The sequence below is a fragment of the Phycodurus eques genome, chromosome 5 (assembly GCF_024500275.1).
Source record: "Phycodurus eques isolate BA_2022a chromosome 5, UOR_Pequ_1.1, whole genome shotgun sequence".
NCBI lineage: Eukaryota > Metazoa > Chordata > Actinopteri > Syngnathiformes > Syngnathidae > Phycodurus > Phycodurus eques.
In genome coordinates this window covers 5,204,155-5,226,131 of record NC_084529.1, presented here as the reverse complement: position 1 = coordinate 5,226,131, position 21,977 = coordinate 5,204,155, and the positions used below count along the sequence as shown (strand labels likewise).

General features: G+C 39.2%; 1 protein-coding gene across 1 annotated transcript in view; it reads right to left on the bottom strand.

Moving 5' to 3' along the window:
- Positions 1 to 1,259: 1,259 nt before the first annotated feature.
- LOC133402896 (septin-7-like) overlaps positions 1,260 to 21,977 on the bottom strand; it is a 77,478-nt gene continuing 56,760 nt past the window's right edge. Inside the window, exons 6-13 of the mRNA XM_061677163.1 lie at positions 21,833 to 21,950; positions 21,541 to 21,633; positions 20,251 to 20,347; positions 12,312 to 12,363; positions 11,959 to 12,084; positions 9,635 to 9,770; positions 9,377 to 9,522; positions 1,260 to 3,571 (exon numbers count right to left, since the gene is read on the bottom strand). Of these exons, the coding sequence (XP_061533147.1) occupies positions 3,532 to 3,571; positions 9,377 to 9,522; positions 9,635 to 9,770; positions 11,959 to 12,084; positions 12,312 to 12,363; positions 20,251 to 20,347; positions 21,541 to 21,633; positions 21,833 to 21,950 (808 nt within the window). The 3' untranslated portion in view covers positions 1,260 to 3,531. The remainder of the gene's footprint in view (positions 3,572 to 9,376; positions 9,523 to 9,634; positions 9,771 to 11,958; positions 12,085 to 12,311; positions 12,364 to 20,250; positions 20,348 to 21,540; positions 21,634 to 21,832; positions 21,951 to 21,977) is intronic.

The following is a 21,977-nucleotide window of genomic DNA, read 5'->3' as shown; positions in this document are numbered from 1 at the left end:
GCTGTAGGTGTGACAGACGAATTTAAAGTGGAGGTGGGACTACGTCAGGGATCAACCCTGAGCCCCTTCCTGTTTGCAGTGGTGATGGATAGGTTGACAGATGCCATTGTGATCTGCAGTGAAAGCAGGGAGAAGGTGGAGGAACAGTTAGAAAGGTGGAGGCATGCACTGGAAAGGAAAGGAATGAAGATTAGCCCAAGTAAGCCAGAATATATGTGCATGAATGAGAGGGCTGGTGAGGAAGAGTGAGGCTAGAGAGAGAAGAGATAGCAAGGGTGGAGGACTTTAAATACTTGGGGTCAGCAGAGCAAGGGTGAGTGTGATAAGGAAGTGAAGAAACGTGTCCAAGCGGGTTGGAACGGGTGGAGGAAGGTGTCAGGTGTGTTATGTGACAGAAGAGTCTCTGCGAGGACGAAGGGCAAAGTTTATAAAACAGTGGTGAGGCCAGCCATGATGGACGGATTAGAGACAACAGGAAGCAGAGTTGGAGGTGGCAGAAATGAAGGTTCGCTCTCGGAGTGACCAGGTTGGATAAAATTAGAAATGAGCTCATCAGAGGGACAGCCGAGGTTCGATGTTTTGGAGACAAAGTTAGAGAGCGCAGACTTCGATGGTTTGGACACGTCCAGAGGGGAAATCGTGAGTATATTGGTAGAAGGATGATGAGGATGGAGCTGCCAGGCAAGAGAGCTAGAGGAAAACCAAAGAGAAGGTTGATGGATGTCGTGAGGGAAGACATGAGGCCAGTTGGTGTTAAGAGGGGAGGATGCAGGAGATAGGCTTACATGGAAAAAGGATGACGCGCTGTGGCGACCCCTAACTGGACAAGGAAAAGAATATTTAATACAATTAAGCTTTTGTATTCTTCAGGTATTCTTTTTGTTTTCTTCAGTTATTTATAATGAACAAGAAATTGAAGAAACAAGGGTGGTCAGATTTGTTTTTTTCAGACTGTATATATTATACATATAGATGTACAATTTTATATACATACAAACACATATTCGTCATGAAATATATGACAATGCAGGTATTGATCTACTTATTTCAAAAAATCCATTATTAAATACTTTTTTCAAGTTTATTGTTATGTTTTGAATGAATATTTTGAAGTTTTGTCAGTTTTTATTCCACTGCTTTTACTGATGTTTTAGATTTTTGCCGTCAGAATTTGGGGAGCACAACACCACTAGTATATATACTTTATACATCAGATCTGAGTTTTAAAGGGTGTTAAAAAAGAATACTTGGACAAGTAGTGGTTAAAACTTTATCAACTTTAATATTCTCAATGTACAATAACAGACAGAAGACCTGATAAATCAGGATGGGAGAAAAGAGAAAAAGTAAATAATTAAAAAAAGAAGAAAAGAAAAAACAGTTACCGGAAGGTCTAGCAAAATTGTAACATTTTAAGCATTGATGGAAAATACTACCACTTTTGTGAAAATTATTGGATAACTTGTGACAGTAATTGATTCTCTCAGAAAAACCTATCATAACAGAGGGGTCCTGGCATTCAGAAATTCAAATGTGTTAACCATGTCACAGTTAGTTATTCTCTGACTTTCAAATAATATGTTCTGTGGTTATTTCTGGCATTAAGAATTCTGGAAAGCAAATACAAAAAAAACTAAAATATCGGAAAGGAAAAGGCAACTGAACAGCCTCCAATATGTACACAATACATGTTATCTATCACAGCCAGAAGCAATAGGAAATGTTTACGTGCGAAGGTCGAGGTTTTATCCCTTTAGCATCTTATTTGAATGCTTTGAGAACACTCCAGGCAGTATGGAAAAATATAGTAAGATAATGGATGTATATAAGGGTTACTTAAGAAAACTACACAGGAGCTGTCCTTTTCCCATGCGCATCATATTGCTGTCATAAGAAAATAAAACATGACAACTCTGGGTAAGAAATAGTAGAGGTTCGAAGTGTTCCACTCTGGCCTGGACTTGCAATATTCTATTTGACAGGCGAGCCTTTGTTGGTTATGTGGACGCATTTTTATCCTACATTACAGTAATATCAGAGATAAGGCTATTTTAGACTTCTCACAACCATTTTTTTTTTGACTTTGGAGCACAGGGTGGAGGAAAACTAAGGAATATTTAATCTTTTTTTTTATTTTGATTATTATTATTTAATTTTTTTTACTTGTCCTGTTCAGTTCTTTAGTAAGTGAAAAATGTCCCCCGAAATCTGGTTCAAGCCTGACAATACACACCAGCTACATCACAATATAAAACATTTTTTTGTAATTACGGTATTCTGTAAAACGCTATAGACACCAATGAGGCTCTTGCATAATATTTTCAGTTCAACTAGGAAACCCTGCAAACTCTGACTGCAGTTACAGATCATTCTGGCTCTTTTTTTAGCTGTTTAGATCTTAAAATACACAATTTACTGAAACACAATGACTTTGGACCTAATCATGTATAAAACCATAGAATGTCAAGAGTGGGTGTTGACTAATCTGAACTGAATTTAAATACTTCTTTGGTAAACATGTCTTCGCCTCATGTACAGCCTGCAGTTTTAATAGTGTTGATCATTGAGAAGCAATAAATATTTGTTGATCTTTATTAGCACAATGCACCAGCATGGTCTCAAATCGATAGCCTGTTGAGACCCTGAGGGTGTTGGCTCTTCAGATGAGTTCTATCTCTTCTATTAGACTACACTACGTTAGCCGTCCATTTTGAAAAGTCATGGGCTTCAGTCCAATGCCTAGTCTCTGATGTGACTGGGTCTTATTTCCGCCAGACATCTGTAGCAGTCCCCTGAGTCACTTTACGTTCCCTTGTAGTGCTTAAAAAAAAAATACTAGACCACCACCCAAATGTACAGTTGATGACAGTTGTACAAAATTGACAGTTTTGGAAATCACCAAAATGATTTTTTTAGTTTGTCATTTTTAAAACACCAGTGAGCTGACATCAATTTTGAAAAGGTGAATTCAGTTTGAAATCCCTCATTTCTGTTTACATTGCTAAACCGTCGAGAGCTCACTGAAATTGAAAGAGTACATTTTTACAGCGCTTCATGACGCTGAATGGTCTGTTTTTTATGAAAGGTGGTCTATTAAGATATTTAAGCACTGTACATACATGAAGCATTCTTTCAATATTAATACAATGGTATTTCGTGCTATAGGGTGTATTCAGTTAAAAAGAGTGTAGATATCTCGAGAACACAGGACTAACACTAAGTACATGTGTATAAATGCTTGGTCCCCAACACGTGTTAACACTAGACTAGCTCAGAGGAACTCAGGCTTCTCCTCTTTGTCAGGGCAAATAAGGAGAATTAAGAAATAAAGTTTTACAAACGCATGAATTCACCAACAAGATCACAGGGGTTCATCATATTTAACAGTAAAACACTGTGTGTGACTTTCTTGAGATGGTACCCATGATGCGGAATGCCATGTAAAATCAGTAACTATGTGTGTGTGGGCGAGTTAGCGAAAAAAGGATGTTGGGGCCACAGCTTGAACCTAGGTGGAAATAAACTGGTTCTTCAAAAGATTTTTCCTTTCTTCTTGTTCTTCTCCATAGTCCTAGGTGAGAATAAAGAAAGGTTTAGAAAAAGGGCTACTATAGTCTCCAGTTTACATGTAAGTCTTTTTTTTTATTTTTTTTATTTTTTATTTTTTTTTAAACTTGGACTTGTGAACTTTTCATTTACACATATTCTCCAGTCCAGACCTCTGACAAACCCACTATGCGTAAACTGTAAAGTTAAGGCATAGTAAAGGACAAAGAGGTCTCTTTCTCTGACAGCAGTGGCTGTCTGTAAATCATGGAACATGGAGCTTTCCTAAGATTTGTGGACTTCAATGAAATCTATGGGGGGAAAAAAAAAATAAAAATAAAAAAAGCACCAGGGCTCTAGACAAACCTTTTTTGCACTGGTCACACTGTGCGTCCAACTTTTTTTCTCGGGTGCACCAGCATAAAAAATCTCACCAGCATTCAACACCATTAGTCTTACCAGGTCACATAATAAAAAATAAATAAATACATAAAAATAGCTGCCTGTCTTTTTAGGCAGTATTCACTGGTAAATGATATACCAACAATCTGGTCAGCAAAGCGCAATTCCGCAAGACGGGTAACTTACTGAAAAGTATAAGTGCTACTTGCCAGAGCATTGTTGAGGACTTTCGGAAAAATCAGGCATTAACTGAACATTCTTTGCAAAGAAATTGTCAAATCGTTCTTTTATTCTCGTCATCCATGGCTATTTCCACTGTAAATCTAATGGGCCTAGGCCACTATTACATGCATTACAACATGCTGGCAACTTTTTGACTCGGGTTGGTTGTCACATTTCTGTGGGGCCAATTATATATTACTCGTGCACTCACTATAGTAGTCTCGCCACGCTGCACTATTTGGATATCTGTTTTTGACCAATACTGGCATCTGCTCCATTTGCACACTGATTGAGGAGTATCTGCAACATTTGCACAATCGACACTGTCCCAGATGATCGCAGTACTCGTCACTTTAAACCGCATACACTCCTTGAAGTCTCGGCGCCCTTTGCACAATGGTCATTGCACCGGACTATTGCAATATTAGTCATTCGAACTGCTCTGAGTGCTAGAGGACTCTGCATCTTTTTGCACAATTGTCAAAAAAAAAAAAGTTACCAGATAACTAGCAACCCTTTACTGCTCAGTGACTGTTTTTTTTGTCAATGTCTTTATGTCTCCAAAGTGTTCTCTGTCAATTGACTGTCTGTTGTCGTACTAGAGCGGCCCCAACTACCAGAGACAAATTCCTTGTGTGTTTTTTTGGACATACTTGGCAAATAAAGATGATTCTGATGCTAGGCCTGTCACTATAGCACGTTATTTAAGACGGTATATTTTTCCAGAAACAATCGCAATAAACAGTATCGTTATTGTTTTTTTATGCTGCTGAAATATAATAATTATTTTAATAATTAAACTATGTCCTTTTAAAGAGCATTTACCTTACAGTGGCTGCAATAAGTATTTAACATGTCACCATTTTTCCCCTCACGAAATATATTTCCAAAGGTGCTACTGACATGAAATGTTCACCAGCTGTTGGGAACAACCCAAGTAATCCATACTTACAAAGAAAGTAGAACAAATAAGATGAGAAACACGAAGAAAGGGAGGTGCAAAAGGGCATGGAAAGCCAAGGCAGCATCTAAAATCTATCAATAATCAAACAGCAATCCAGACCCTTGTCAGTGCAAATGAATATCAGCTGCTTCAATCTTCATTGATGGCCTACAAAAAGGTCTCATGGCCAAGGTATGAGTCAAGACACATCTCATGATGGGTGAGAGCAAAGAGCTGTCTCAAGACCATCGCAAACTAATTGTTGCAAAACATAACGATGGCTTTGGTTACAGGCGCATAGCTCAGCTTCAGAATGTTCCAGTGAGCACGCACGGTTGGGGCCATAATACGTAAGCGGAAAGCCAATAATACCACCATAAATTTGCCTCGATCCGGTGCTCCTCGCAAGATTTCTGACAGATGAGTGCAAAGAATAATCAGAAGAGTTTTCCAAGAGCTAAAGTCCACCTGTGAAGAGCTTTAACAAGACCTGGAAATTAGCAGCTACTGTTGTCACAAGCAAAACAGTGAGTCATGTACTCCGCCGCCCTGGCCTGTATGCACGGTCGCCACGCAAGACCCCATTAATGAAAAAAAAAAAAAAAGCATGAGAAATTAAAATTGAACTATTTGGATACCATAATACACACCACGATTGGAGGAGAAATGGCACTGCACATCACCCTAAAAACACCATACCAACAGTGAAGTTTGGAGGTGGGAACATGGTGGTGTGGGGCTGCTTCGCAGCAAAGGGTGCTGGTAAACCTCACATTATTGAAGGAAGGACGAATGGGCAAATCTACCAAGACGTCCTTGACAAACATCTGCTGCCATCTACGAGGATGCTGAAAATGAAACGAGGTTGGACATTTCATAAGGATAATGATCCAGAAGATACTGCCAAGGAAACTCAATTGGTTTCAAAGAAAAAAAATAAAGCTGCGAGAATGACCAATCACCTGACTTGAACCCAATCGAAAATCTATGGAAAGAACTGAAATTCAAGGTCCATGAAAGAAGCCCATGGAAACTTCAAGATTTGAAGCGTGCTTGTGTGGAGGAATGGGACAAAATCACACCAGAGCAATGTATGAGACTAGTTTCTCCATACAGGAGGAGTCTTGAACCGGTCATTTTAAACAAAGGCTTTTGTACAAAGTATTAAATAAATGCCAGTTTGTCGTGTTCAATACTTTTTCCCTGTGTCATTTCACATAACTTAATTTCTGATCTTATTTGTTCTATTTTATGTATGGATTAGTTGGGTTGTTCCCAACATCTGGTGAAATTTTCATGTCAATAGCACCTTTGGAAATATATTTAGTGAGATGTGTTAAATATTGACTTCAGCCGCTGCAATTCTCATGAATATTAAACATTGACATATCTTAGATACATAAAAAATATAAATAAAACAGACTCAGGGTCTGTTCACATAAATGGCACTTAAAAATTAATATTTGCCACAGATGTATAAGGAGTCATTAAATGAATGGCTTAACAGGCAGTATACTGCCAATCTAGGATTTTAACGGATTTTGTCAGTTTGAGGTTTTAAGTTGTGTTGTCTTTATTGCAACTTCATACAAATTCGACATATCAGCTCGTTAGTCTCAGCGGGACGGCCGCGTTCATCTGCTCTGAATCCGAAATGTTCCCACATTATCGCGGTGGCATTAGGCTTTGCAACAGATTCCATTTATGCCACTCAACTTTCCGCCCAAGTACGCTGGTGGCTGCATTTCAAACGCTCGCAGACGCACACAGGCACGCACACGACTACGGCCGATCAGAGGGGTGTCCCGCCCTTCACTCTCTCTGATTGGGTCAGAGACCACTATGGGTTTCAGGTGGATCTGCTTTCAAAGTCGTGGAGATTTATTTCTCCCCCTAAAATTCTTTTTCCGAGATGCACCATTCAGAAATTAGGGCGCATGTGCTAGCCACTCAGTTGCACTCTCAAGCCCTGAGCACACTTTTCAATTCGTAAATGCCTTACGTAGCAGGTACTTTGTGGTCAGTACGTGTGAACCGCTCCAGCTACATTTACACTTTGAAGGACAGCATGTTTTTTGCATGCAATACCAGTCAGCAAACATACGTTGCAACTATGTCGGCCTTAGTCATCCAAGTTGTGTATCCAATGTAGAGTTAACTAAAAAGAAATCCACAAACCCCTGTTCAAATGCCCAGTTTTTGTGATATTTAAAAAAGAGACCAAGATAAATTCAAAACTATTTCCACCATTTTTGTAACCTGTACAACTCAATGGATAAACCTTTTAGAGACAAAGTAAAAATAACTAAGATAGCGTGGCTGCACACCCCCTTTTTCAACTGGGGATGTTGATGTGTTCAGAATTAAAGTGAACACAGTGAAGACAGTCATCAACAAGTGGAGAAAATATGGAAAAACAGTGACATTACCAAGAACTGGATGTCTCTCCAAAATGGAAGAAAAGATGAAAAGAAAACCAGTCAAGGAGGCTGGCTGCCTTAGAGGCAGACCACTACACCATAGGAGCTGCAGACATTTCTGGAAAATAATGGCTGTTTAGTACAGGTGACAACAAACGCTCATCTTCTTCAAATTCCGGGGCTATGGGGTAGATTGTGAGATAATGCTTCCATCTTGCCAAAGAAAAACATCCGAGCCTGGCTAAATTTTGCAAAAACACACCAACTCAGCTAAACGCATGGGAAAATGTGCTGTGGTCCAATAAAACCAAGGTTAAATTTCACTACAGTGAAGCACAGTGGTGGCAGCATCATGCTTCCGGACTCTTTTAATTTAGCTGGAACTAGGGTCTTAGTCAAGGTGGAGGGAATTATGAATAGTCCCGAACACCATTCACTGTGAGCACGCACTTCTTGCTAGAAAACCTCAACTTTCAGCAGGACAATGACACAAAGTACACGTCCAAATCAATAAAAGAATGGCTTTGCCAGAAAAAAAAAAAAAAAAATATATATATATATATATATATATATATATATATATATATATATATATATATATATATGATTTTGGAACGGTGCAGCAAAAGTCTCGACCTGAATTTGCTCGTGGAGTGATCTGAAGAAGGCTGCGCACAGGAGATGCCCTCACAATTTGACAGAATTGGAATAGTGGACAATTTTTTCCACATCAAAATGTGAAAACTGGTAAGTCTGAGTGTTGTAATAAAATCCAAAGGTGCTGCAACGATGTATTATTTTGGGGTGTGCATATGTATGCAACCAGGCCATTGTAATTTTTTTTTTTTTTTTATTTTCCCCATATAATATTTCAGTTGAATTGTACAGGTTATAGGTTAGATGGGTAGAAGTAGTTTCAAAATGATTTTTCTTGGTCTCGTGTTTTTTTCCCCCCAATCACAAAAGGTTTGAGAAAGACTTTTTATATCTATTGTGAAAACCTGGAAGTAAAAGCTGAGACGATCTTGTGTAATGTTAACCTTTTGTGGTCAAACCCAAACACTTTCCGTCAACAGCCAAAATGTTCCAAAGAGGGCAGGATGGCTCAGGGATGACAACGGCCCGGCGCAAGCTTGCCCATATTTGGCACTGGTTGCTAAGGGACTCAACAGCAAGTAGCCTTGTGCCATTTCCCACTGGTTAGGACGCAAAGTAGGACACAGCTCAGCGATACTCTATGTGCTTGTCACTGTTACAACAGAAAGCACTAGCTTACTCATAAGTGTGGAGGAGGGGACGTGACAAGTGAAGCATATGCGGGATGCCATATTTTATTTCAAGCTAACATTTACAGTGTTAAAAATCTCACGTTTCAACCTCTTTCAACCTGATACATTCATAGTAGTGGAGAGCTCCATCCGTCGCTGCGCCTTCTTTACCACGTCACGGTACGTCATTTCTCTTATGTCCCACAGCTCGAGACACTGGAACACCGGGTTCATCTTTTTTCCTCTCGATTTTCTCAATGCTCTTTTCACTGCAAGCACTTCAACTTCACCAAAAGCTCCTGCTATGCACTTTGAAATCACTTCGCTACCACCGCTCTTACCGGATGCACCGTTTGTCGTCAAAGCGGAGCTGCACCCGAACGGAGTATTTTTCAATTTGAAAAATGTGTCGGCAGCACATAGGCAATGAACTGCTTGGTTGAACTTGACGCCACACCATATATGCTGACCTAACTGCAGTGTGAAAAGGCCTTTACTGTACTCTGTGTGGTTGATGATAACGAAGCTGTACCATTTGCACTGGATCAAACTGCTTAAGGATGTTTGTTACATACTTGGAGGCATCCAATTTCTGCTGCTCAAGGATTCTCTGCTGAGCCTCCCAGTTGGCTTTCTCATCTTCAAACACTCGTCTCTTCTCCTCCAGCTCTTTGTACTGCGCCTCCAGGTTCCTTTTCATTTGTTCGTGACGTCGTTCCAGCTTAAGGTCGAAACAGCAGACACGTAGATATGTCACCACAAACGAGCTCGGAACGTATGGATATAAAATGAGATGAATATTTAGGTAACAAGATGAATAGAAGCACACGTACCTCAGCCTCCGAATCCTTCAGTTTCTGCTTCTTCTCCTTAACCTTCATTTCAAAGACTTGTTCCATTTCTGCCTCCATCTTCTTCATTTTCATCACATGTTCCCGCCGCTCCTCTTCCATCTGTGCCAGGGGACTCCTGTTGAAAATGGCATCAGATTTTTGGGAATTTAAAGGTCGCTTTAGTTCTCTGTTGCATACAGTGGGAGGAAAATGTATGTGAATTTCTTGAATGTCTGCATAAATTGGTCATGAAATGTGGTCTGATCGTCATCTCACTGACAAGAATAGACAGTCTGCTTAAACTAATGCCGCACAATTATATATTATCATCATTTAATTGAAGATAACATGCAAAGATTGAGAAGAGAGGGAGGATCAAGTAAGTGAAGCTCGAAGCTACGGATTCTCGAAAGAGCTAATCAGAGTTGGGTTTGAGCCAACCTGGAGTCCTATCAATAAGTCAAGATCGGAAATGTGGTGTCAACCTGCTCTGGCCACTGGAAAACACACTAGTTGAGAATTGTCTCTTGTCAAAAAGCATTGGCTGAATTGTCCCAGGCCTCACTCAGAAGAGCTCTCAGAAGAAATGTTGACTTGTATAAAGCTGGAAAAGGTTAAAAATGTATATCTAGTCTTGATGTTCATCAGTCCACGGTTAAACAAATTGTCTATAAATCGAAAAAGCTTAGCACTGTTGCTTTTCTTCCAAGGAGCGTCCTGTAAAGATGACTGCAAGAGCACAGCACAGAATGATCAATGATGTAAAAAAAAGAACCCTCGGGTGTCAGCTGAAGACACAGAAATCACTGGCACATGCCAACTTCTCTGTTGGCAAATCTACCATATGTAAAATACTAAACAAGAATATAGAGTTCATGGGAGAAAACCAAGGAGAAAGCCGTGGTTGTCTAAAAAAACCCCATTGCTGTAGATTTGCACTTTGCTAAAGAGCACTTGGATTTTCCACAGCACTACTGGCAACATTTTCGGGAGAAGGGACGAAACCAAAGTTGAATTCATTGGGAGGAACACACAACGTCATGTGTGGAAGAAAAATGTCACAGCACCATCAAAAACCTATCCCAACCTTGAAGCGTGGTGGAGGAGCATCATGGTACGTACATGCTTTGCTACCCCTCAGAGCCTGGAAAGCTTGCTATCAATGGAAAAACAAATTCACAAGTTTATCACTATATTTTGCAGAGGAACCTGAAGCTCGAAAGATGATGGGTGTTGCAACAGGACAATGATTTAAAACACAGAAGCAAATCAACAACAGAATGGCTCCAGAGAAAACCAGTCAAAGTCCTGACCTCAACCTGATTGAGATGCATGGCATGACCTTAAGAGAGCTATGCACACCAGACACCCCAAGAATCTTGCTGAACCTCAACAGTTTTGTTTAGAGGAATGGTCTAAAATTCGACCTGATCGTTGTGGACATCCGATCTGCAAATACACTACAGGAAACGTTCGGTTGAAGTTGTTGCTGCTAAAGGAGGGTCAACCAGTTATTAAATCCAAGAGTTCACTTACTTTTTTTCTCCCTCTCCTGTGGATTTTTACATTATTAAAAAAAAAAAGATGAAAGCATTTTATTGTTTGAGTGGTTTTTAGTTTATTCTTGTGATTTCAATGAAGATCAGACTACATTTTATGACCAGTTTACTCAGAAATTTAAGACATTCCAAAATTCCTTTTTCCTCCCACTTTATACACAGGATCCTGCATGTGGGTATACATGTACTGTATATAGAATATTCATATTTACAGTAAACATGGAAATTGATGTTAACAGTGGTGCCTTGACTTCAGAGTTGAATTCGTTCCTTGTGACTATGCTCGTAAGTCAAATCACTATCTTAAACAACTCTTCCAATAGAAATGAATGGAAATGCCATTAATCATTTCCAAACACACCCCAAAAAAAAAAAAACACCACCATTTTTTGTTCCGTTTTTAATAAATGAAAATAGTACTGTATTGCAAAATACAAAAAAAACAATGCACAGAAATAAACAGGCCTCATTTGGTCTAATTAAGCAGAAAGTGACACACCCACAAACATTGCAGTACATTGGCTGTGCCCCCTCCAATGGAGGGTCTGAAGTGCAATCGTAACTCAAGTCAGTAGTCTCAAGTAACAAACAAACAAAATAAAATAAATAAAAAATAAATAAATAAAATACAATTTAAAATAGAAACGACCCGATCTTGAAAAATGGGCTCTCATAAGCCAAGGTAGCACTATTTCTGATTGTATTTTCCCTGCAAAGAGATCAATGCAAAACATTTCAGGACAGTATGTAGAAGTGTGGTCCTACTTAGTAAGTTGTCCTTTGGTCTTGGTGTTATCCACTCCATTACAGGTGACGGCAGCAAGTTTCTTACTGCGGTAATTCTCATAGTGGACGTTGTTGGTGACATCTTTCAGATCCTGCATGTGGGTCCTGTTGATAGGGAGGAAAAGGAAAAAGGAAAGTATGTATATGAGGATTCACAGTGATCCAGGTCATTGTTGTGCAAGAATAGTTGAACCAAAGGCAACTGGACGCGACACATAACACTGATACACTACTCAAGCTTTGAGGTACAGTATGTGCTGTTCTGTGATAGTTGAGATGTTTATGTGTGTGTTTATTGTTTCGCCAGTCTAATGCAGTGCAAAACGTCTTACCTGATTAACATGTTGCGCAACACAGTAAAGTCGCAGTGTTCCCCATTCTCCACTGTAAAACAGAAAAATAAGGGGATACACACGGGTCATACAGATATTAAAATGACCGGACATGTTGGTGGCAAACAGTGACTAGGGAAGAGGGGAACAGATGTTTTAAACGTATCGTTAACTTTTTAAATTAATGCGAAAGAAAAACAATTGATTATGTTTTTGGTTATTGACAACCCTTAAGTAAAAAAACTGTTTAGTGGTCATGATTAATCCAGTTCATTAGTTATATTGACTACATGGTAATGCATATGAGTCAGTGTTTATAATGAATTCATGATTGGTGTTAGATGGAGAAATCATTGAGATATTTACCAAGACAGCCTGTGTTTCAAGTCGAAGCAAATATACCGTAAAACAAAATGACATTACAAATACAGCGGCTGAAATAAGTATTTAACACCTCACCGGTTCTCTCAAATATATCTCCAAAGGTGCTAATGACCTAAAAAATTCACCAGATGTTGGGAACAACCCAAGTAATCTATACATACAAAGAAAGTAGAACAAATAAGATCAGAAATTAAGTGGAATCTAATGTGAAATGACACAGGGAAAAAGTATTGAACACGCCAACTGGTATTTATTTAATACTTTGTACAAAAAGCCTTTGTTTGCAATGACAGCTTCAAGATGGCTCCTGTATGGGGAAACTAGACGCATACATTGCTCCGGTGTGATTTTGGCCCATTCCTCCACACAAACAGACTTCAAATTTTGAAGGTACTGTGGGCTTCTTTTATGGACCTTGAGTTTCAGTTCTTTCCATAGATTTTCGATCATTTCATTTTTATCATCCTCGTTGATGGCAGTAGATTTTTGTCAAGAATCTTTCAATACATTTACCCATTCATCCTTCTTTCAATAATGTGAAGTTTACCAGTACTATTTGCTGAAAAGCAGCCTCACACCGTCATGTTCCTACCTCCGAACTTTTTTGGTATGGTGTTTTTAGGGTGATGTGCAGTCCCATTTCTCCTCCAAACATGATGTGCATTATGACATCCAAACAGTTCAATTTTGCTCTCATCCGACCAGAAGATACCAGAATATCTCACAGTATTTAAGTGGCTTGTCCAAATGTTGTTCAGCAAACTTTAAATGAGCTTTGACATGCTTATTTTTTTATTACCCCCCACCATATTCGTTTCCACTTTGTATATTTTGCAAAGACAGCCCCCTTTCCTCTGATTGGTTGCCTCCATGTAGTAGACCCAGTTATGAGAGCACGCGTTTGTTATGTTAACAGAGCTGGCTCGGGAGCGGAAAGAGAAGGCGGAGAGGCGGAGATCTTCGCTAGTGACTTACAGTAGATGACCTGATTGTAGGGCATCTTGGCAGAAAAGCGTCTGGAGCTCAGGAATGCGTGGTCAATTTTAATTCATATTTCACATGCTTACTGAGGCAGCATAGAGACAACATTACCTCCAAAATACTAGAAAAAATTGGTTTGGCAAAATATGTCCCCTTTAAAGCTTGGGCGCAAATGGGTCTTACAAATTGGCAATGACCCGAAGCATATTGCCAAACTGGTGACAAAGTGGCTTAAGTATAACCAAGTCGATGTTTTGGAGTGGCCATCGCAAAGCCCTGATCTCAATCCTACTGAATCTTTATGGGCAGACCTGAAAAGGCATGTGCGAGCAAAGTGGCCTACAAACTTGGCTCAGTTAAACCAGTTCTGTTAGAAGGAATGGGCCTATTCTGAAAAGCTTGTGAAAGGATAGCCAAAACATTTGACCCAAGTCATACAGTTTAAAGGCAATGGTACCAAATACTAATGAAACCTATGTAAACTTCTGACTTTGAATAAAATAATGAAAAACTGCCTCAAAAATAATATCCTTGACTAATTATTGTGACATTTAGCAAATAGAAATAATTTTCTCAGTCCTCATTGACCTAAAACAAGAAAAGCTTAGTCTAATTTCATGTCAGGCAGTGAGGGGAAAAAAAACATGTCTTTTTATGAAGTGTGTAAACAAATGTTCTTCATGCAGAAAAACATTTACACCGCTCGAGTACATGCTGATGTACAAATTTAAGATTAAAATTAAATTTGCCTCATTTCTTTGCTTTTTTATTTTGGCCTCCACCTTGCACCAGGCCCATCTCCATCTGCACCTGATGCCTGCTTCAAGCTGTGCCACATGAACAGCATCCTCCTCTTTAAGCACTCTCATTCTGGAAAAGAATTGACTAAAATCAGTCTGTTTCACTTCATTTTTCCACTGTTATCAACTTCAAAGGCTAATCCTCCAGGAAAACATTAAGTACAATATTTTTCTGTTTTTATTGGCCATTTCTGAATTTGAAGTTAGTTCATTCTGTGTTGTGACATAATCCCTAACATCGCTCAGTCACTTAATACATTTAACATTAACATCTGTAAACTAATTCGACAATTATAGCCGCGTTCCCTAATTAATACAAGATGTGCTAGCGGATCAGCTCTTGTCGCCGATGTTACGTGTGCTTCGCGGTTCCGCTGGGACCACAACCGGGACCACGACCCGCAGCATCTCAACACAAAAATACAAAAAAACAGTGCAACAAATACGGCACTGGCTGATCTGATGAGCAAAAATGTTGCTTAAATGTAAGAGTAGCAATAGAGGATGTCCACTCCAGAGGTGGGTAAAGTAGCCAAACATTGTACTCAAGTAAGATTACTGTTACTTGACAATAATGTGACTCAAGTAAAAGTAAAAAGTATTCCTCCAAACAATTACTTGAGTAAGAGTAAAAAGCACACAGTGAAAGTAAATAATGAAGTACTGAGCTAATGGTGAGTAACTTCTGATTTTTCTTTTAACCACAGCATGAACATCAATAAATAAAATTTTACAAAGTACGTGACTGTGCAAATTCTGATGTCGCTGTGTCTGTGCGTGTAATGCACAGTCAAAACTACAAAAAAACATCTGCAATTTACTGAACGGTTAGAAGTTTGCTGAAATATCCACGTTTGGGCAGACAGTGCCAGACAAACACTACAATACATGAAAGCTGTTGTTTTTGTTCGTCTAAATGTAAACACCAGCAGCGTGCCTTTGCCTTCATGGGAATGACGACCTTCCCAACATGGCTGCCATGTAGGCACGACAATCAGCGGGGCTGGTTTATCTAGTGTTAATTCCTATGCTCGGGAAGCCCAATGGAAGACGACGTGTGAGGTCATGTGACTTGTGTCGTTTGATTGGTGAACTAGACTTAAACGTCACTCGCGCTGAAATTGGATTGGCGCAAAGCGCACGAAATAGTTGATAAGAAATAATTGATAAATGAAAGTAGCAAGCAACATTTAGATCATTGTAACGGAGTAAAAGTACAGTTACTTCTTAACAGCAGATGCGGCGGAAGTGTTTTTTCTGGTCTTTTCCACACCTGTGACTTCTCCAAAGCAGGTCCCGAGCACACAGCCGGAACCTCCGGCCGATGCGCTCGCATATTAATCCGCCGCTGAGTAATACTCAGAAATTAGATCTGTGTGTGGACGGTGGATGTGTGGAATGGATCTAGCTGCCAGGGTTCAAAGTGTATGAAACAGCCTACGACGACAGAGACAGCGACCCCCCCACCCCCACCCGTATAGTGCGTATAGTTCTGGAATGAATTTTCTTGGTCTCTCTTTTTTTTTTTTTTGTTATAAACACAACAAAATCTTCGTACACTTTCTATATCGAATGTACAACATTAATTTGAAGGACTTTTGTTGAAATTCTTTACAATGACAAAATCTTCCCACAGCTGAGCAGTGCGTTCCGCCTATCTAAGAACACCTCTACTGTTTGATTACACAGACCAAAAAAAAAAAAAAAGTTTTAATAATAACGACATTGTGCAAACCAAACAGTTTCATGGTGGGCTAGTTAGTGAGTTTAACTACAGTCATGGTGAATGATCACAGGGGATTCTGGAAAAGGACAGCAGAAAAAAATTCTGCTAAAAATGAATGTGGCAATACACATTATGGATACAAATCTCCAGCCATTTCTTCATTTAAAATGCAGCTCCTTATTGGTTTAACTTCCAGTCCACTGGTAGTTCACCATCAGGAGAGCGAATAAGGAGGACACCTTACCATTGATGAAACTTAAGCAGTCTTGCCCCTTGGCCTCCCAAGCCAGCCACTGACCTCCTGTCTCTTCTAGAGGAGGGAGCTCTGACGAAGGGGAGGGGTATGGTTTTTCAGTTACTGTCTGTGCCCATCGGGGGCAAAATCTGGGACTGGAGTAACTGGGGTTTTAAAATTTCAGATGCTGATTCTGGCCCACAATCAGCCCAGATTTGGCCCAGGTCATCATCAAAACCTGCATGTGTCCAAGATGACTGGCTTAAGAGTGCAGGGGTTATATAAAGGGAGTTGGGTGGTTGGAAGATAGGGAGGTTTTATGCATGACCAGCTGTGGGAGCAATCTTCGGGAGACAAAAAAAAGACCTAATTGGCTTGTTAATAATAGTAATCTGATCCTATAGGCATAAAATACCTGATGAATTGTTCTTACCAATCTATGTCTCTTCTATTTGTCAATCAGTGCTAACTTTAAAGACTATCGTCACGTTCCATCAGGTGTTTTGGGCCTGAGGGGTTAATGTACATTCATAGCAGTGTTATTATTAGTATTTTTAATCTATGATGTCATCTACATTGTGTTAAAAGCGTACAATCTCTTATTTGAAACATGCAAAAGCGTGCGTTTGTGTCTTCTGTATTGCTCAAGAATGCAAATGTATAATGTAATGATTAAGCCACGTTACAGAAAAACTTCCGCAGATTGCTACATTATGAGGTCATGAACTTATTCAAGATGTGTGACGCTCAGCTTTGGTCAGTGACACAGGGAATTCAATCACATGGTACAGTAAGCAGAAATGTAGCAACCTTAAAAACTACTATTGGAGCAAAGACAGGACCCATGGTGTTAATGCAATGCATTGCTTTAGCTTTAAACAGCTTCTAATTTATTTTTCCAAAGAAAAGCCACAGCATCAGACCTGGGACAACATATCTGATGTAACTTGAAATAACATGACTAGATAAGGGAGGAATTAAACAAACAAACAAACAAAAAAGCTATTTTTAGCATTAAAAAATATTGATGTCAGATAGATTGTACTTTGATGTCGGAACGAAAGACACCAGAAAGCATTATCTGTTAGACCAAAGGCTCTTTTTCCTCATTGCTAATATTTTTATCATCAACTAAATATAGGTACAGTGCCGTGAAAAAGTATTTGCTGGAGAGTGAGGCACAAGGACGATGTAATAGAAAGGTGACTGTTGTCGTGCTACCAGTTCTGATGCTGCATTAGTGTAGCAACAAAGCTAACCACACATCAAAATAAGAAGAGGGTTATATCGTAGGGTAGACATTTTTATATTGCACAGCACTAGGTTAATTACCTTTACACATTAAACCAGAAAGGTTTTTTTGTTTTCATTAATAAATAAAATCATTATTTAGAAACTACATTTTATTTATATTTACTTGGGTTGTCTTTGTGTAATATTAAAATTAGTTGGTCTAATAAATATGAAACAAAACAATATCTGACAGCATATCTGGAAGAGCGCTAGTACTTTTTTACAGCACTGTAGATCAAGTAAATTTGACTTGAACTGTTGGAGTTGCAAGTACCTTGAAAAAAAAGAAATAAATACAGAAACGTAATATTTTAGTTGGACTGTTAATGTTTTACACCCACCAACAAGGTTTCTGAGTATTTCATTGGGCTAAAAATACTAACTCTGCACTGGAGTTGGGTAAAATACCAGAGCCATGTTACATGGTCATGGTGCATATGGATGTCAATACGATCACAAAATGTTTGAAGGCTAATGTTTTTTTTTCCAATATAGCTTCATCTTGTGAAAGCAGTGAATCTTTCCATATTTGAAAGTTGCAATCAGTATCACGCCCAAGTCTGATAAAAGCATCGGTTTGATCATCAGCCTAATGATGTGAGCAGCAACAGAAGAGGGGAGAGGAAAGGAGTGATGGAAAGATTAAGGTCAGGGATGCTCTGATGGGGAATAGAAGGTGACAAAATGGGGTTCAAATAAAGACAAGGCTTGTTCTGTTTACCAAATACGCCCTCTGTCAGTCATGGAAAAGAATGAAAGAAAAGAAACAGAAAAGTTGGGAGAGAAAGGAAAGAATGAAAACGTGAAAGAAAGTATCTTTCAGACAACTCTAGCATCAATAAGAACATAGGGCTATATTCTCCCATATGCTTAAGTCAGAAAAGGCACACAGCTTGGCGTCCATTCTGCCGTGCGCTTAAATCTATCACTTGCGTCTCTTCTGGCCATGTGCGCACTTTGGGTGGAGTAACCCTAAAATGTGGGCCTTGAGTGTTTTCTGCCCAAGACTTAAGCGGGTTTCCTCTTGGGCGTTCCAGAGGCCGTAGTCAGTCTCGTGCCCCGGGAACTACGGGTTTTGTTTCGTTCACGTGCTCGGAATCTCCGACGGCCGCGGCTGACTCGGCACGCTGACGGAGACACCCGGCCCCTCGCTGAATGCTCAACGGTCGTAATGTGTCCTGACCATATTATGCTGATCGATGGCGGAACGTCAACATATCATGACATATTAAATTCCACGCACATGCCGCGAGCGGCATTTTCGTTTCAAACATGCTGCATGGCGGCTTGGGAGTTTGTCTGAAAGCACCGCTTACAACAACTGCGGTCATCTTGATGGCACGGCGGTGTGTTAGATATGGAATAATTCCATTTATTTTTCTATCCATGTTATCGTCATTTAAGTGTGACGCTAGTATGGTTGCTGGGCAACACTGATCAACAGCTGGCTCACTCGCGTTCTTATTGATGGCCTTCCAAATGCGTTCTGTCATAAGCACAGTATTATGATTCAATTACATATATGGCACAATATGTAATATAGAGGTTATAGAGAACACAAAAACACATGCCCCCGAGGGGCGGTGGTGACGTCTCACAAGTGACCACGAACTTCCGTTTCCTCTATGAGGGTTAACTTCACATTTAAAGTGTGACATAGTCTTCAGGTCGATTTCAAAGGCTTTCACGTCTCAAGAAAAATCCACATTCAGGGAATTCTACCCACCTGCAGACTTCAATGAGTCACACCTCTCAAGCAGTTACGCGCAAACTGGCTAGTTACGCGCGAGGGGTGTGTCAAAGGTCATTATGGCAGAATCCGTGTCACTTGAAAATGCGCAAGCCAGGCGCGTAAAATACTGACTTACGAACCGACGGGAGAATATGGCCCATAGTGAATATCTTTTATATCAGCTGGATGCTTAGTGTCATAAAGAAGCACATTTCAAGACACAGAAGGTCCAGCCTCCTTTTCCAGAATCCCTACCAGGATAAATGCCAACATCACCAGAAGGAATGTTCTGATTGGTTGGGGGAATAACAGTGGGAGTAAAAGCAAACAATGTATTAACTGTCGTGATAAACACACACTAACTCAAAATGTATAATTATTCAGAGGCACATGTTGCAATTATTTATTGCACTTTCCAATTGCAAAAATGCAAAAGATGGCTATCAAAAAAAGTTATAAATGTTGGCCATTACCCACATCTCTAAATAAACTCCCACTCCCACATAAAAGATTCAAAACTAAGAAATGTGTCCAAAAATATTTTAAAAGCTCACAAAACATCCATGCATCTACTTCCAGAAGGAAAAAGATTCATTTTATCACCTGGCAGTTAATACATTTTATGGCTCCAAGGGGGATTTGACAACATACATGTATGAGCATATGTTTTTGACCATCCTATTCACAAAGCTACAAAAACACTGCAAAATCCTTTAACATCAAAGCGCAATGACAAACAGTACGTGAAAAGTACCTTCTTGCAGGCAGAAGACCTGCTTTAACCCTACCTTCTGCTACACCCCACGGGTACTGGCGACCTCTGACCTTCTTTCCATTTACTTCGATGACTACGTTGCTGCCAACCACAGCCAGCGGCATCTTCTCCTGAAGTGAGGTGAAAATATACATTTCTTGTGAGCAATATGCCGCAAAAAAATAATTTATTCAGTGGTATCACATTTATTGTACTTTTGTTTGTCACATGGCGATAAACCCTTTACCCATGACTGACATCCCCATGCATCACATTGAGGCAACTAACTGTAGATCAGTGTTTCTCAACCAGGCGTCTGTCCCTGGTCCCTAGTGGTCCTTGGTGTAATTGCAATGGATCCGTGAAAAGAAAATACCATTTTACAAAGATCGACCTTTATCTACTTAGACTAAAGAAAGGAGTTTATTATAGGATATCCATTGAAATTTCATACTTCTTTGTTACACTTGTCCAGAGGCTATAACATCAAAAATCTCTTTTGCTACATATTTCTGAAATCTACTGCATAAACATTCAGTTTTATTACATATTTCTGAAAGCTACTGCATAAAATGCTGTTTGTTAGATATCTCTTCAAACACTGCATAAATATGCTGTCATGTTATGCCAAGAAGCTATTGCAGAAGTACAGACCCTTTCCAAAAAAAATTTATATCATAGAAATATGTATTTATTTCCATAATTCTATTCAAAAAGTTAAACTTTCATAGATTATAGAATCAGGGCCCACAATTTAAAGAATTTCAAGTATTTATTTGTGTATTTTTACGTAATTTGGGCTTCCAGCTCATAAAATCCACCAAATCAGGAATTAAAAAAATTTGAATATCAAAATCAATCCCAAAAAAATAATAAAAATCAATCAAAAATATGCAGTTTGTGAACCACTGCTGTAGATGACGGAAATTTATGAAAGGCCATGTCGGCCATATCTTGGACTAAAAAGAAACCAACACAAATGGGATAGAAAAGAAAATTGAGAGTTTAATTGTCAGGTTTTTTTTTTTTTTTTTTTTTGTATCCTAGAAAGGTTTAGGCTGTGAAAAATGCTAACATGAACACTGTGGATGGGAAGCGTGGAAAAAGGCAAACAGATACCATGTTTTGTTTTGGCCAAAGGCAGCAGTTACTGGAGCGTGTTACATGAACGACAATTTCTGTAGAGTTAATCAATGAGTTTGTCTTTAAGCTACAGCTAAAACTGGGGCAAAACTGCAAGCAATGGAAACAAACGAAAGGACAATGCCTTTGGCATTCTTTTATACTCTCAGCAGATAACTAACAACATTTTGTGGTCCAGTACCTTGATCTTCCGGATCAGCTTGTTGTCCTCATCGTCATCTGTATCTGGGAATTCATAAATTTTGATTTTGTGCTCCTGGATCTCTTTCATAATCTATAGAAAAGGAAATGTTATTAAAGTCTAACAAATGCTTCTTTTTTTTTTTCAGATATTTTGGATGAAACATTTGCAGAACAATGTACAGATTAAAAAGGCAAACATGGCTTTGCTAGAGATCACAAATTCACTAAATAATATGTATAAAACATGTCTTACTTGTTACATACAGTATTTTCTTACAGTTCACAAATACCTGTTTCTTAAAAAGATGGCATTCCTCTGGAGTCAGAGTATCAGCTTTTGCAATAAGTGGAATGACATTGACTTTGTCATGGAGCCTCTTCATGAACTCGATATCAAGTGGCTTTAGTCTGAAGAATAAACAGAGACAAAACCAC